The 18203-nt window shown below is 36.4% G+C and overlaps 2 protein-coding genes across 3 annotated transcripts in view; both read left to right on the forward strand.

Annotated features, from left to right (window-relative positions):
- LOC118263180 (probable cationic amino acid transporter) overlaps positions 1-18203 on the forward strand; it is a 155510-nt gene that overhangs the window by 69075 nt on the left and 68232 nt on the right. For both annotated transcript variants that reach the window (XM_035575020.2, XM_035575026.2), the window contains exon 8: positions 2943-3114. In XM_035575020.2, the coding sequence (XP_035430913.1) occupies positions 2943-3114 (172 nt within the window). The remainder of the gene's footprint in view (positions 1-2942; positions 3115-18203) is intronic.
- Positions 12915-15520, forward strand: LOC118280184 (piggyBac transposable element-derived protein 3-like). The gene is made up of 2 exons (XM_035600070.2): positions 12915-13157; positions 13358-15520. The coding sequence occupies exons 1-2, from the start codon at positions 13150-13152 to the stop codon at positions 15213-15215; spliced, it is 1866 nt and encodes a 621-aa protein (XP_035455963.2). The 5' UTR covers positions 12915-13149; the 3' UTR covers positions 15216-15520.

Below are 18203 nucleotides of genomic sequence, written 5' to 3' on the forward strand. Positions count from 1 at the left end.
ACTTGCAATTATCTTACACAAAGTGAGTTGTTGAACAAGAGTTGCAATCTACAATGGGGCTTATAATTACGCTACATTAAATTCATATTTCATTGTGGTTGAAGGTTGAAGAGTTAAATTAGACAGTTCAGAATACTATTTTGTTAAAATGAAGTAGTACTTCATCCATAATAGTCGTCTTTGACTCTGAGTGGCATTTTGTACCGTATGTGGAATTAACTAGTTACGAGTAGTTCTGCTTTTGTTGATGAACTGTTCACTTTGTGAATTCATATTTTATATTAAAACCGCATTCATTGTTTTGGAAATAAATGTTCCAACGCGTCCACTGTTTACTGTAGTTTGTAAATGGTTGACATTCACTTAAAAGATCAAATGTGACAGATATTGTTTCAATAAATACGCTTTAAAAATGTTTTATGATTATATTTGTATTTAAATAGTCGTCGCCTCATTAGTCGCATGGTCAAGAGGTCTCGTGTTTCAATTGGCAATTAAACGAGTTGCAATGTATTGCCAGGATTTATTCAGTTTTCGAAATATTCGTAGTAACTGCACGGAATTTAGGATTACGATCTGTTTAAAAAACGAAAAACAATTTTGTTCCTACATCGTGTGATACTCAAAGCTCGAATATGTATTTTAATTAATGTAATTTTATATGAATTTATCAATCCTGACGTTTGTCAAGTGGAGTTTGTTATCGAATCTCGGACTGCCAGAAGGATTACAAGAAAATATTGTTGCATTTTATTCTTGGAAAATATTGTTGGTGATTTAACTTTAAGCTTTGACACTTAGAAAATAAGGAAATCAGTTCTTTGCTCTGGTGCTGCGGACTAACCAGTAGGTTTACCGCGGCTCCTGCTCGAAAAACAGAAGTAGGAACAGGGTGGTTTTTAGTCAGTAGGAGTCGGTCGGAAGATGATTTTCGCCTTTAAATAAGGGTTGCTTACTATTTTTTGTCATTATTGTTTATAGTTAGCTGGTTATGATTATCACTTCTCTTAGTTTGATTGGCCACACAGACTAAGATATTATAGAATTTTAACCTTTAGCTACCGACGTGGTTTTTTTGTCACACTAGTACCGACGTAGGGCCTGAGAGGCCGCATAAACAACACTGAGTTTTGTAAAAAAATATGTATAAAAATACATCAAATTATAGGTCAAACTGTTAATTTGGGATTTCCAAATAAAAGAAATGACATTTTTAATAATCATATTTAAAAAACTTTGAAATTATAACACTTTCAATCTTTGGTCCCATTTTTAACTAAAAAATTACTCGCATACAAAAAAAAAATCTAAAATAACATATATGACTTCTTAGGAACCGTAAATTATATTTTTCTTAAATTTATGGGTTATTAGATACATAAAAAAAAACAAATGTATTTGGTATTCCAGAAATAAAAAAAAATGTCCAATATCAAAGTTACAATCAGGACACACTTGTTTGTCGCACTGTAAAGAAACATATTTCTTGCATGAGTAACATTGATATGTGAATTTTTTATTTCGTTTAGGTGGACAAGATGCACCTCAGAAATCAAAATAGAAAAATATGTACTTTTCTTAATTTTTCTTCGTTCGCCTCATATTGAACTAAATCTGGCCTATCTGAACCGAGTATTCTATTTATTTGAATTTATATGAAAACAAGGTCTTTTGGAATAGTGTTGTATATCTGTATGTAAACTATGTTTACCCCTCGATGTCCCAGGGACATCCATTATTCTTATTAGCAGTTTGATTTCTGAAATAAAGCACTTTATTTTGATCATAGCTCAAACAAAAAACTAACGTTAGTACCGACGTTGGGCCTGAGAGGCCGCGTCGTTATTTTAAATCGACATAACTTACTAAAACAGTATTCGCCGGTACTTTTACCACATTTGACGACGTCGGTGCAACTAAACTCGCAGCTACTGATGAACACAGGTCTCTCCTGCGCTGGGAAGGGGTAAAACTAACAACTTATCAATCCGCTACGGCCTCACAGGCCCCACGTCAGTACTTAAAGGTTAAAATTATAAATGGATGATTTACATGACTGACATGACAATTTCAAACAACTATCTCCAGTTCTCCACCCGCTAGCCAAGCATTCATATACATATATATATTTAAATAACCTTCTTCAGTAGAAAATCAGGAGCTCCATAGTACACCATTAGATTGTCAAACTGCAAAAACAGATTTTTTATATCCTTGTTACCTTTTCAAAATAGAAATTGTTTGTCTATTTCAAATTAAAACTTCGAAATTTTTACAAACTAAGTTATTTTTCAGTAATTGCCGCCAGCTGAACAGTTAATTAATCCAATTTAACCTCTTTTTACTTGGGACGCTTTTTACTTGACTAAGGTTTATTTTTGCCGCGATTCAGGTTTTATTCTGTATGAAATTGTAAAGCAAAAAGTGCTTTGTCAGATAATTATCTGTTATGATTACGTAATATATTATTGTACACTATTAGGTACATCCTGTGTTTTTAATATATCAATCTATTTCAATCAGCCATAAGAAACTTTATTACAACATCGTAAAGTTAACATTTTAGCAAATTGTAGTGCAGTCTGGCGACTTTTAAATAACAGAAATACTACCAACGACCCTTATTGCCTCACAGTTGTGTAGTTCAAAGGTTATTATTTTACAAATTCTATCTTAGGCTCTTACCGCTAACCAACGAAATAAATTAGTTTTCATTACTTCCATACAATTACACGTTATTTACATTTAATTGCTCGTATTAATTACCCAAGAATTTAAAAACACTATGTATGAAATCCTGTTGGTAAGTAAGAATAAGAATAAGGATTAGAATAGAGTAAGAATTAGGTAAGGCTTTTGGGATCTGGCGTTTTTAATTAACACAAATAGTGCATAATATGGATACGGTAAAACAATAAAACATATGTTTCCCTCCTACACAGGTATTCACTGGAGCTGCAACGTGTTTCTATGCCTTTATTGGCTTCGACATAATTGCGACCACCGGCGAAGAGGCGAACAACCCCAAGCGATCCATCCCTCTGGCCATCGTCTACAGCCTCGGCATCATCCTACTGGCATACGTCTCTACTTCCATGATCCTAACTCTTATTGGTAAGTACGGTACATATTAACTAACTAGCTACTTCCGCGCAGTTTCAGCCGCTCTGCTTGGCTTCTTTTGGCCATAGCGTGATGTTTTAGCCTATAGCCTTCCTCGATACATGCTACCCAACAGAAAAATAATTATTCAAATCGAACCAATAGTTCCGGAGATTAGCGCGTTCAAACAAACAAACAAACTCTTCAGCTTTATAATATTATTATAGTATAGATTATAAACAACAACAATGTCTTTTATCCCCGAAGCGGTAGGCAGAGGTGCATATTATGGCGCGTGATGCCGCTATACAATGTACACCCACTTTTCACCATTTGTGTTATAAATTCCATGTAATAGGGGATGACCCTATTAACATCTAGACACACGGCAGTGTGTCCGCCAAGTTCGAGCAAAAAAACCGACACACCGGCCGTGGGTTATATTACACGAACCATTTCGGGCCAAGTTCGACCCACCTATAACTCAAAATCTATTTTATCTACGCATATGAAATTTCTAGTATCTATCGAGATCTACTTACTTATCTAAAATACAAAATTTCATTAATGTACCTATTGTAGATCTTGAGATATTGACGTCAGAAAATCGCTATTTTTACTATACACTCACTGACTGACTCACTCACTCACTCACTCACTCATCAAAAACCTAGACCACTTCCAATAGTCGTATTGACTTGAAATTTGGCATGGAGGTAGGTCTTTAGGTCAAGGTAAAGGAAAAAATCTGAAAATGGCCAAGTGTGAGTCGGTTTTAAAAATAATGAAGGTGTAAATTCATACCCCTAAGGAACTAAAACAAAAAAATTATCTATATCTTCCAATGGTCGTACCGACCTAAAATTCGTTACGAAGGTTTGTATTTAGTCAAAGTAAAGTAAAATAAGAAAAAAAGAAAATAAACCTTACAAAAATAAATGAAATCCCACCCAAAACATAAATGTGAAAGGATGCCAAGTTCGATAATATTGGAATGCTTCGCCTATAAAAGAAGTGAGATCTAAATAAGTACCAAGTTCCATACACAGACCTCAGTTAAAAATGATATAACTTGGCAAGTTTTAATAGAAAATTATATACTTGACTCATTGCGTTTAGTAGGTTTATAACAAAGTGTGTGAAAACTTGCCAACTTGTTATATCATTTTTAACTGAGGTCTGTGTATGGAACTTGGTACTTATTTAGATCTCACTTCTTTTATAGGCGAAGCATTCCAATATTATCGAACTTGGCATCCTTTCACATTTATGTTTTGGGTGGGATATTATTATACTGGACACAATAATAATTCTTGACTTCGTGCTACTACTGGGAAATGTTAAAAAAACCGAAAAGAATCGAGCCCGAGACCCTTTGTTCGGCAGTCGCACTTGCGACCACTTGACCAACGAGCCAGGCAAACTAACTAATTGTATCTTATTGTATTACTATTTGTAACTGTCGTGAGACAAAGTCAATCATTGGGTTAAATGTTTTGCTCAAGTATTGTGATGGGGTTACTCGACTAGTTTCAAGAGTTGCGGGAGGCACATAGTCATAATAAGCATACCACGCCATGTGTCACCGCGTAAACATGTGTGCTTGCTTAAAATCTAACTTACTCAACGTAACATCATAAACAACAATATTTTTCTATTCTTAAATTTAATTATTATCGTTGACCTTGATTTTGACCAAATAACTGTCTCTAGAGTTCTCAGAAATTTTGGCCAAAATACATAAATATTATTGTCAGAATTTCTTCAAATACATAACTATCTCTGTAATGAAAATCCATTAAAATCTTTATTGGAATTTAGATGTGAAAACTTTTTCGCATTTATTACTTTTTATGGTTTACTTTATGTAATATTGACTGCACGGTTGGCGCGGTGACTAGGGAACTGGCTGCCGCGCAATGGGTAGCGGGTTTGATTCCCGCACGGAGCAACTCTTTGTGTAATCCACAAATTGTTATTTCGGGTCTGGGTTTCATGTGCATGTGAAATTGTATGTTTGTAAACGCACCCACGACACAGGAGAAATACCTAGAGTGGAGTAACGTTTTTTTTAAAAAAACTTCATGCGGATTTCTAATAGGTACGCTGTGGAATATAGAATATGGACAATCAACTGCCATGGACGATGGTAGCTAGGTTAATGACAAACTCTTTACCAATTAGAAACCTTGCCACCAGGGAGCAGCTGAAGGCTTGGTTAATAACAGCTCTGCCTTGCAACTAGTTTTTAATTTGATGGAATTAGTAAGTAAATATTGTTATTCTGTCCTTCCCGGACGTTTAATGTACCTCCACATGTATGTTGGCCGGTTTGCTAAGTACAATAGACATGGTATATTTATGATCAGTATTTAAATTCAGTCATTGATAAAGTTTTACTTGTTCTTGGCCGATATTTATAACTGATCCTAATCAAAACTCTTTGAATTAAGGTCGGTTTTTGAATGACTGTCAAATATTTTGTTTTATCCTGACATTTTGGATATTTTTTTTAAACATAATATTGCCCCACACTAGTGTTTTCTCCTGTATCGTGACTGCGTTTACAAACATACAAATTGACATACACAAGACACCCAGACCCGAAACAACAAGTTGTGGATCACACAAATAGTAGTTACGTGCGGGAATACTACCCACTACAAGTTACACGGCAGCCCAGCCACTACGGGCAGTCCAAGTTATTGATTTGGCCATAAGACGTCTTAATAATAAAAATATACTAAAAACAAAAACACAATTCCTTAATTTAAACTTACTAGACAAAAAGAAACAAGATATCATTAGAAGAAATTAAATTCTATCCATATTTATACGAAGAAAAAATAAAAAGTAAAATCAAAGTCAAGAAGCTATCAAATTTTCTAAGAAATTAACTTCAATGTTATTCATAAATGTGGTTAAAGTTGATTAAGTATAGCTTCTACTTGAGTCTTGTAACTTTTAAGATCAAGAAAATACTTTAGGTATATGAATTGTTAATACTAAGAACACATTGCTTGGATATTATGAGGCAAAATAAATAAAGCTTTACTTAGCGTTATTATGATAATGTTAGTTCTTCTCTCGAGGAACATGTGTGTTATATGGAAAAGGAACTTTTATTACAAAAACTTAACAATCATATTTGGAATGTGTTCAAGATCATACTTATTGTTTAGGTCAAAAAATATTATTGTTGAAAAAGTTGTCTCATAGCTCGATAGATGGCGTTGCCGCAATTAAAAGCGAGCTAAATTGATTTGTAAGATCAAATAAAACCGCCTCTGTGTACTGTTCTAAGCTGGTATATATTTGATCTTACAAATCAATTTTACCTTATAGTCTTACCGGTAACGAAACCATAGCTCGCTTTTAATTGCGGCAACGCCATCTATCGAGCTATGAGACAACTTTTTCAACAATAATATTTTTTTGACCTAAACAATAAGTATGATCTTGAACATACCGCCCACCAAGGACATTTAGTGGCGGAATGTCCTTCTTAACATTTGTCCTTAAACTAATAATAAAAGTAACTAATATAAAAATAGGTTTTGCACAGGTTTAACAAAAAGACAATTCATTAACGGGTAAAATTACAACTGTTTTTCTTAACATTAAATAAACTTTGAAAACTTAATAGTAAACTTAAACAAAACTTGTAAACAAAGTAAGTAACATCTTCAACAAAAACTATATAAGATAAACCTTACAACTAAACAAAAATGTTCATCACGCATAACAAGTTGAGATGATACAAAGCATGTAGTTATTAAAATACTATTTATCTGCTACTGGCAAAATACACAGTTTGTTAGTTGGCCTCTTAATAATGCTTGTTTTGGTTTTTAATGTGACAACACGAGTGACTTTATCATCCCCTGGATGCTTTTCGACTACACGTCCTAACATCCAACGACTTGGAGGTAGATCGTCCTCCTTAATTAGAACAACGTCTCCAACGTTTGGTTCAGGAACAATAAAAGACCATTTATATCTGTTCATTAGATTCGTAAGATATTCACTGGACCATCGCTTCCAAAAGGATTGCAGCATTCGCTGCACGAATTGCCACCTTGTTAGAGAACCTACTGAAACATTCTCGTAATTGTAATCCGGTACGGAAACAAACGGTTCTCCGATTAAAAAATGTCCCGGAGTTAAAGGCATAGATTCTCCTGGATCGTCTAAATGAATAACACTAATAGGCCGTGAATTCAAGCAAGCCTCGACCTGAGTAAGGAATGTACTGAGCTCTTCATATGTGAGAGTAGACTCGCCTATTACGCGCTTAATATGGTATTTTGTGGACTTCACCCCGCTTCCCATAGACCGCCAAAATTGGGTGCATGAGGGGGAATGAAGTGCCATTCAGTGCCATTTGCTTCTAAATTTTCTGCCATGGATGATTGCAAAGTTGAAATTTGCTGAAGTTCCTTAGAAGCACCAACAAACGTGGTACCATTGTCGCTCCACAACTTTGAACAGTGGCCTCGTCGAGACACAAATCGTCCAAAGGCAGCCAAGAATGCCTGTGTGGTCATGTCACTGACTACTTCGAGATGAAGAGCGCGTGTAGACATACACACAAACAAACATATGTAGCCCTTGTACGATTTGTGTCCCCTACCTTTAGTGGTTCTAATATTTATTGGACCGGCGTAGTCAACACCACTGTGCAGGAACGGCCTTGCCGGAGAGCAGCGAATAGATGGAAGCGAACCCATCATTTGATTGCGAATAGTTGCTCTTTGTTTCGCACAAATGATGCACTTGCGAACGTATAGCTTCACCAGTTCTCTTACACCAATGATCCAATAAGCTGTTCGCAAATAATTAATCATTAATTGTGGACCTCCATGTAGAGTTTTACTATGAGCGTCCGCAATTAAGAGTAGGGTAAAATGTGACTTCTTGGGCAAGATTATGGGGTGCTTTATTAATTCATCCAATGGAGCCTTATCTATTCGTCCTTGAACTTTCATAATGCCTTTGTCATCAAGGTAAGGACATAAGGATTTGAGTGTGCTATTTTTCAAAGGTAAGTCTGATTTATCATATAATTGTTTGTACTCTGTTGAAAACTCTTTCCTTTGTACTATCTTTATACAACATTCTAATGCTTCATGTATCTCTTTCTTTTGCAGGTAATGTTTGCTTCTGGTATCTCTGTTTAGGAATCGACGACAATATGCAACAACTCTTAATAACTTTGACAAAGAAGAAAATCTCTCAAGTAAGTCAAAATCATCTGATATAATAACTCCTACATGAGTCTTAATCGACTGTTCTAAATTGATCTCTAAATCTTTTGGTCTGATATAAATAATTTCCTTTTCTTTCAGAAACTGTGGTCCTGAAAACCACATTGTATTTTGCGTAAACAACCCTGGTGACAACCCTCGCGAGGCAACATCCGCTGGATTATCTTTAGTCGACACGTGGAACCACTGCGAAGCCGTCATTGTGGTTAAGATTTCGGATGTCCTATTGGCGACAAAGGTTTTCCATTTACTGGGGTGGCTGTTGATCCAGGCTAACACCACAGTAGAGTCTGTCCACGCTTTAACCTTATCCTTGGGTATATTCAACACCTCAGCAGTTTCCATCAATAGTTGTGACAGGAGAACTGCCCCACACAGCTCTAGGCGAGGAATGCTTACTTGTTTTATTGGTGCCACGCGAGTCTTTGCAGCCAACAATGACACCTTGACCTCCCCTACGTCTTTAGTTAGTCGCATGTATACTACAGTGGAATATGCTACCTTCGACGCGTCACAAAATCCATGGAGCTCTACGTCGGTTTCTATGGTTTTCCCCAGCCAACGAGGTATATGAACTTCTGTAAGTAATGCTAGCTCTTCCCGATAAGCACGCCATTCTTCCGTTAAATTTTTAGTAAGTGGTTCATCCCAACCGAGACCCGCGAGCCATAATTTTTGTATAAAGATTTTAGCTACAACTATTGTGGGCGCTAACCAACCTAATGGGTCGAATAATCTAGCTATATCAGAGATTACAGTTCTTTTTGTTGCAGGTGTATTCTGAAGCGGCGGAAGATGGACGGTGTACCGGAAGGAGTCATCATTACGATCCCAGGTAAGTCCCAAGATCTTCATAGTATTATCTAATTTCATTTCTAATTCCTTTTGATCTCTATCTTTAGCTTTACTCTCATTTTCTTCGTTGCTCTCTACTTTATATTCTATTGTATTAATTTGATCTAATAACTCTTTATTGTTAGTGCTCCACTTTTGAAGTTCGAATCCTCCTTTGGCTAAAAGTTCTTTCATTTGCTTGTAGATTTGGATGCCGGTAGTGACGTCATCGCATCCAGTCATTAAATCATCCATATAGTAGCAACTTAGTACCTTTTCAGACACGAGAGGATATTCGTCGCCTTCGTCGTAAGCAATTTGATGGAGAGTTCTGACTGCCAGGTAAGGTGCCGACGCTGTTCCAAAAGTAACTGTTACGAGTTCATAGTCTTTGATCGACTCGTTAGGACTGCTCCGCCAGAGTATCCTTTGAAACATAGCATCCTCATCAGCCACTCTAATTTGACGATACATCTTAATTATATCTCCTACCAGTCCAATAGAGTGAGTTCTCCATCTCATAATTGTGTGTCTCAACTCCGCTTGTAGTGTTGGTCCAACCATCAAAGTATCATTTAAAGACACTCCTCTATTGTTCTTTTGGGATGCATTGAACACAACTCGAACCTTAGTAGTGGTTTTGTCTTCTCTTACGACGGCGTGATGTGGTAAATACACAGCTATTTCTTTTTTATCGTCATCTTGTTTCACAGGTCGCAGGTGCCCTAAACGTAAGTATTCTTCAATTACATCAGTGTACTTTTCCTTTAGCTCAGTGTTCTTTGCCAACCTTTTCTCTAATGATTTTAATCTGTTTTCAGCTATAGCGCGAGAATCACCTGCTGTGCACTGCGGATCCTTAACTCGGAATGGTAACCGGACTTCATATCTACCGTCTGCTCTTCTTTTAGTTGTGGCCTTGTAAAAGTCTTCACATTGTTGTTCTTCTGGCGAAAGAACCTTTTTTGTACTAGTCTGATCTTGAATTTCCCAAAACTGTTTAAGAATTTGATCTAAATTGAACTGAGCGTGAGCTACACTAACGCATGGTTGTGTGTAACTTGAACTATTGTTAATGTTTGACCTATGTACTACACCAGATAGAATCCATCCTAATGTGGTGTTCTGAGCAATTAAAGTAGCAGTTGGACTTTTGATTATGCCTGTTTTTATTATGCAACCATAAACATCTGCACCTAGTAAAATATCAATTTTACTAGGTTGATTGAACTGTGGGTCGGCCAACTGTAAGTTGGTGATATCGAGCCAGTTAAAAGTATTTTTATTTAAGGCTTGATCCGGTAAATATGAAGTAATTTTACTAATGACGTAAGCGTTGAAATTTAATTTAAAACCTGAATCTACCCTGGATTGAATAGTTATATTCACCATACATTTCGCTATAGTTGACTTCTGACCTAATCCTGACACCATTCCATGTATGGGAATTTTCTTAAGCCTTAAGAACTGCACTGTGTCCTCGGTCACAAAACAAGCCTGTGAACCTTGGTCCAACAGAGCTCTTACTACCTGATAGTTACCCGTCATGGACTCCGCTTTTACTAGAGCAGTAGCTAGTAAAACTTGTCCAGGAACAGGAACCGTGTTGGTAGATATGCAAGAGACTACTGGAGCAGAACTAGTCGAAGGACTAGCTTCAACGACAGTAGGTTTTGATGCAGTATCTCTTTTGTTAGTACCGTCCAGATTTGGGTGCAGCAAGGAATGATGACGCTTATGGCAAAGTTTACAAGTTGTTGGCTTCTTACAGTTTATTACCGTGTGATTGCCTCCTAAACAATTAAAACAAATATTGTGTTGCGCTACAAAATTACGTCTTTCCTCCAAGGGTTCCTTTGCAAATCTTTTACAAAAGCACAGTTTATGAGACTCGTTACAATACTCACAACGTATGCTACTTGAACTCACTACCATTGATTTAGCAACATGCGAATGATTATTCTGATTTTGAAGATTTCTTTTTGGTTCTATAAATTCAAGAGCGCGGAATCGGTTCTCTAAAAACGTAGCAAATTCATCATAAGTAGGCAACTCATTGGAATCGTGATTACTAAGACTTAATTCCCATTGTTTCCGCGTTTCTGAATCGAGCTTAAAAGTAACTATGTGGATGATAATAACATCCCAAGTTGTCACATCTACCTTTAGATTTTTCAAACCGTTAAGACAATCATTTGTTGTGTCTAACAACTCTTTTAAAGAAATCGCTGACTCAACATGCATACGTTTTAACCCGAAAAGACGTTTCAAAATGCAGTTAACTAAATACTTTTTATTGCTGTATCTTTTCTCTAATTGTGCCCAACACTGACTATAATTTGCTTCGGAAACCGGTGTTTGTCTCACAAGCTGTTCAGCCTCACCGCTAAGATGACTCTTTAAGTAGTGCATTTTCTGAACATTGTCTAAACTACTATTGTTATGCACGAGAGATACAAATAGGTCTCTAAAAGTTGTCCACTCAGAGTATTTGCCACTAAAATTTGGAATTGATATTTTTGGTAATTTTACAAAAGAGTTTGTACTTGATTTATTTGAGTTACTAGAAGTACCAGGTTCAGGAATTGTAGCCTTAGGAACATCATATTTAGCAAGCATAGACTTAATCAGACATGTGTATGTGATGTATGTGTCTTCTGTATTATCATATAATTCCGATAACATTTTAATCCCTTGCGTTTCATATTGTTCATGCAATTTAGTGTAATTAGTAACAAACAAATTCCAGTCCCGTTCTAATAACTCTCTTCTAGTTTGAATATAATCAACAGACAATCTTTCTTTAGGCGACTTTTTCAAATTAGTCAAGCCACGATGAATAACATTTTGAAGTTCCTTTAAAAGATTAACTAACCCTTCCATTTTATTGACCAAAATAACAACTATCAAAAGATAAACAATTAACTTGTGTAAGTAAACACCTCTAATAAAATTTAATTAAACTTAACAAAACAATACTTTAATGAATTTTTCTAAGTGTAAAAATTTACTAAAAATTTTACAAGTGTTTGAACTTAATAATTTACTGGGACGGGAATCCGGCATAGACTCCCCGTTCCCTCGTTTTTTATAAAACTATTCTAAGTCTAAAATGCACAAATTACTCTAAGACAAAATTAAGTTAAAATAAACTACTTAAGTCTTTTCTTCATAGATCACAATCCGATAAATATTCTAAGTCCGAAATTTCTTTGGAATAGAGATCAAAGTTGCTTGAAACTTTTTTGAAATATAACAATGAAAAGAGTACTCACAGTTGCACTTCACTAACACTCTATGGTCCTGCAAGTGGCGTCCTCTGTGGTTGCCAGTGGAACTATGCGTACGTCCCCTGTGACGTCACGTGCCGGCTGCTGCTGCGTCACCTTGCTGTCTTCTAGTGGTGATGATCTGTGTGGCGCCCTCTGGTGGCCACTCGTTGAACTAATCCGCCAAAGCTGGCTCAGCTCACCGCCAATGCTGTGTGAAGCTGTCGCCGCTAGTGCGGAGGACTCGCGTACCTTTCTGTAGCGATCCACTACAAGTACGCGGAAAAGCGGCCAACGCGGTGGCCGTTTTGAACTCAAAAAAACTGTCCAAACGATCCGGGTCGTAGGACCAATGTTTCCTAGCTAAGCTACTAGGTGATCTGCTGACCTACTAATACACAAGATGGGGTGAAATTAAATAAAACCGCCTCTGTGTACTGTTCTAACCCATATATGCCCATAGGGTCGATAACGACCAAAATTATGACGCAACTTTAAAATGCATAGTAACCGCGAACTGTTCATTGAATTTTAATTATAACGCCATCTATGAATTCTTTAACGTACAATTATGATGCATGGTACAGTTTTATTGAAAGTTGACAACTTTTTCTAATGACAATTAGGCGTGCAAGTTTATACATGTTCATTTCTGGAAAAATTTTGCGACTGATCGGATGAAAATGTAAGTATTTTGTGTAATTTATATTGTTTTACCATAATAATTGTTTTTATTGGAAATCTAATGAGTATTTTATAGATATAGTTATTGTTTTTACGTAAACGATTTATTTGACTATCTACAATCAGTTGATATTTTTTCTTGGGTCGGTAACGACCCCGTGGGCACATATCGTGTTTTATATTGTATTGTTTTGATTTCAGGTCTCGTCACGTACTCTCGACACATGAAATAGCCGATGCCCTGGAGGATTTCGATGACGATGAAGATCTTCAGGGCCTTGATATTTATATCAATCCGCCTTGTGATGGTACCATGTCGGATGGCGATTCAGGTGAAGAAGATTGTGATAGCATAAATCGATTGAACCGTCATCAATTACTTGCTCCGGCGGAGATGGTGTTACGACAACGTGAAGAACATGATGAAGAAAACAGAACTATCGATGAGGTATTAGTCAGTCCTAGTACTAGTTCTCAATACCTAGAAACCCTTACACCGGCAGCAGGACCCAGCTCAAACAGGTCACGACGTTCTCGTCATGTTGAAACCCGGGCTGATGGAACTTCTTCAGAACGTAGTCAGCAACGGCAGCGCATCGTCAGGCCCCGCAAATGGGTAAAGCGAGACCTTCGTTACCAACAATGTGAGTGGTCACCTCCACTGCCACGAGCTGTTCTCACACTTACCAAAGAAAGTGAACCAATAGAATTCTTTGAACTATTTTTTAGTGAAGATGTTATAAGGTATATAGTCAGACACACCGTAATGTACGCTGTTGAAAAGCACAATTATAATTTTTGTTTATCAGGGGATGAGTTGAGCTGTTTCATAGGTATATTGCTCCTTAGCGGTTACGCGCCTTTACCGAGACGACGTATGTATTGGGAAACCAACGAAGATACCCACAATGTTTTAGTTGTGAAATCGATGCGGCGAAATCGATTTGAAGAAATATTTAGGTATTTTCACGTTGCAGACAATGGTAACCTACGTGCAGGTGATAAAATGGCCAAAATTCGGCCATTGTTCAACATCATGAACAAAAAGTTTCTAATGTATGCTCCCATCGAAAAAAACTTGAGTATCGATGAATCAATGATACCATACTACGGGCGTCATGGCTGTAAGCAGCACATTCACGGCAAACCAATCCGTTTCGGCTTCAAAGCATGGGTAGCTGCGACTCGCTTAGGATACTGCTTACAAGCTGATTTATACGAAGGAAGATCTGAAGCGCGAGAAACAGGCCTAGGCGAACATGTTGTTACCAAATTGATGAATACGGTGAAGACCGAATACCCTGAAACACTATTTTCTGTGTATTGTGACAACTTTTTTACCGCTCCTAGTTTACTTAGCTCTTTGCAAGAAAACAATGTGAAAATAACTGGAACTGCTCGCCAAAATAGGATAGACAAGTGTCCACTAATAGATGCTAAGTCTTGCAAAAAGCAGCCTAGAGGATTTTATGATTATAGGTTGGACACAAATGACAACATCTGTGCTGTACGATGGAATGACAACAGCGTGGTGACATTGTTGTCTAATGAATTTGGAGTGCACCCTGTTCAAAAAGCACGTCGATATTCAGTTGCTGCTAAACAGAAAATTGATATTGATCAGCCAAATGTTGTTCAGCAATACAACCGATTTATGGGTGGAGTAGACAGACTTGATGCTAATGTGGGCGTTTACCGGATTGCCATCAGAGGAAAAAAATGGTATATGCCCATTTTGATGTGGTTGATAGACGTCGCTGTCAATAATGCTGCTTTACTCGCTAGATCATACGGGGCAAACGTAGATACTTTAGAATTTCGTCGGTCTATTGCAAGAACATTACTCCTGAAATATGGGAATATAAGATCTCAACCTGGGCCACGTCCGCAAGTGAGAACAAATGTACCGGTTTCTGTTAGAAAACATTCAGCTGATCATATTATTCTGACTGGCCAGGTCAGAAAACGATGTGCGTTATGTAAAAATAAAACAATCAAAATGTGTCGCAAATGTAACGTCAATTTGCATGATAAGTGTTTTGCAGAATTTCATTCCTAATGTCCCCACCATTTCTTTTTATTAGTTAGTCATGTGTTTTTATAACTGTGTGTTTTTTTATTTGTTCCTAATAAAGACTGATTAACATTATTATAACGCATTTTTATTTGGTTGGTACTGATTTCATACTATTGAACGAGTATATGTGCCCATAGGGTCGTTTATGACCCGCTGAAAAAAATGAACTTCTCGAACTGAAAACGAAAATCTACTAGTACTAGCCTTATATGTGATCATTCATACATAACATACATAAATATTATAAAAATCGGTGTTAAAAAAAGTTCTGAGCATATATGGGCTAAGCTGGTATATATTTGATCTTACAAATCAATTTTACCTTATAGTCTTACCGGTAACGAAACCATAGCTCGCTTTTAATTGCGGCAACGCCATCTATCGAGCTATGAGACACCCAGACCCGAAACAACAAGTTGTGGATCACACAAATAGTAGTTACGTGCGGGAATACTACCCACTACAAGTTACACGGCAGCCCAGCCACTACGGGCAGTCCAAGTTATTGATTTGGCCATAAGACGTCTTAATAATAAAAATATACTAAAAACAAAAACACAATTCCTTAATTTAAACTTACTAGACAAAAAGAAACAAGATATCATTAGAAGAAATTAAATTCTATCCATATTTATACGAAGAAAAAATAAAAAGTAAAATCAAAGTCAAGAAGCTATCAAATTTTCTAAGAAATTAACTTCAATGTTATTCATAAATGTGGTTAAAGTTGATTAAGTATAGCTTCTACTTGAGTCTTGTAACTTTTAAGATCAAGAAAATACTTTAGGTATATGAATTGTTAATACTAAGAACACATTGCTTGGATATTATGAGGCAAAATAAATAAAGCTTTACTTAGCGTTATTATGATAATGTTAGTTCTTCTCTCGAGGAACATGTGTGTTTATGGAAAAGGAACTTTATTACAAAAACTTAACAATCATATTTGGAATGACTGATAAAATGTTTCACGTTGTTTTATAAAAGACTAGCAAACCTGGCGAACTCCGTTTCGCCACCATGTCTTTTTTCCTAATTTTTTTTTGCTATAAACCTCACGGCACCCGAGACCTTTCCAACAAATGCAAAACCATGGAAATCGGTTCGTGCGTTCTGGAGTTATAGCGTCAGGAAGGAAAACCCGACTTATTTTTATATAAAAGATTTGGTTAGAGAAGTAACCTGCGTTGATTTCTTTTTCTATTCCTATTTACATAAAAGTTCCATTATTATTGGGCTTTTTTCGGTTTTCCGAAAATTTCTCAGTAGTAGCACGGAGTATGGAATTGTGTCCAGTATATGGCAATAGGCTCACCCCCTATTACATGGGACTTCTAACACAAATGGTGAAAAGTGGATGTACATTGTATAGCGGCATTAAGTACATGTCGTAATGAGCACCTCTGCCTACCCCGTCTGGGATAAAAGGCGTGACTGTGCTTTCTGTCTAAAAGTGACAGTGTAAAAGTTCCATATTTTCAGCTGCGAAACATTAAATTTTATCAGTTAAAACACACGGTTTCACGTTTACAAAGCCCGAATGAAATCTAAAACACATAACAAAGCTTCAATTATAAAACTGTTATAAAAAATAACAGAAAAGTAATAAGAGCTTACAAAACTAAACTGCTTTTGTCCTAGCTCTCTGTATTCGTAAAATTAAAATGCAAAAATGTTTTTGACAAAATACTCTACGGTTTCGTTTAGGTTTTAACATTCATAGCGAACATTGTAATCGGTTTTGTGTCGAATGTTGAATAAACAATACACGAATTTGTTTGTCTTCCTAAATCTATGTATTGTGTACATAGTTTTGGCAGATTTGTGTGGTTATATCTGACAAAGATTTTATCAGGAAAATGTTTGTTTTATTTAATATAACTGTCAGTATACATACACATATTGTTTCAATGTTTGTTGTGATCACAATGGCAATGACAAGTTACAACTCTTTGTGTGATCCACATTGTTCGGGGTTTGGATGTCAACGCACCTACGACACAGGAGGAAATCCTAGGGTGCAGCAAAGCTTTAAAAATATTTGTGGTGAAAAAAATGTCACTTAGAAAGTTATAAAATATGAAATGTTTTTAAGTTAATTATTATGTTATCAGCTTACTCACGTACTGTTGCTAGAGGTTCATATTCATGAGCAGCAGTCCGCGACACACGACGCGGCGATTGTCGCGCTGCTACTGTACTGTCAGTAGCAGCGCGACAATCGCCTGAGCCTCTAGCATGGCTTGAAACTAGTCGAGTTCCTCGTCAAAACAGTACGTGAGTAAGCTGATAACATAATAATTAATTTAGTATGTCTCACGAAAGTTACAATAAAATAATGTTTTTAAGTGTGAATAGTTCATAACATATGAAAATTTACAATCATATTCTACAAAGCAGATAAGAATAACAATTTGCTTGTACTCGTAGTCACCACTCTATACATTAACTATTATAAATTAAAAAGAAAATCGTGAGCAAACTTAAGAACTAAACTTTAACAAATAAATCAATATTATACTTCTCAGAATAGCCCACTCACAGTATCAATATTACCTCAAGTACACATTACAGGAACAAAACAAACACACAAACGCTAGCGTTTGTTTTACTTAGACCTAACATTTTCTGGACGTAACTTCATTTGTACGTAACCAACGACAGACGGCTACACATAGAACTATACGTTACCAGTATAAACTGACCGTGAAATGTGCAGAAAGATCATATAAAACGAGTCCGAGGTAAACTGGACTTTTATAGCTTTAAGTGCAGCCGTGTCTCCTTCGTCCACCGTCTTCTAAGCTTCATTACAACAGATGATACCGTTGTCCTACTTCTCGTAATTAGAAGAAAAAGTAATTCTTTTAAATAATTATGTTTGGAAACATTGTTTTGTATGAAAATTTTAACGAATTACGTTCTGTGAAGCATGCCTGGGGCTACTGTTCGGGGTATTGTCGTCTCTGT

This window comes from Spodoptera frugiperda, chromosome 25, assembly GCF_023101765.2.
Source record: "Spodoptera frugiperda isolate SF20-4 chromosome 25, AGI-APGP_CSIRO_Sfru_2.0, whole genome shotgun sequence".
NCBI classification, from domain to species: Eukaryota; Metazoa; Arthropoda; class Insecta; order Lepidoptera; family Noctuidae; genus Spodoptera; species Spodoptera frugiperda.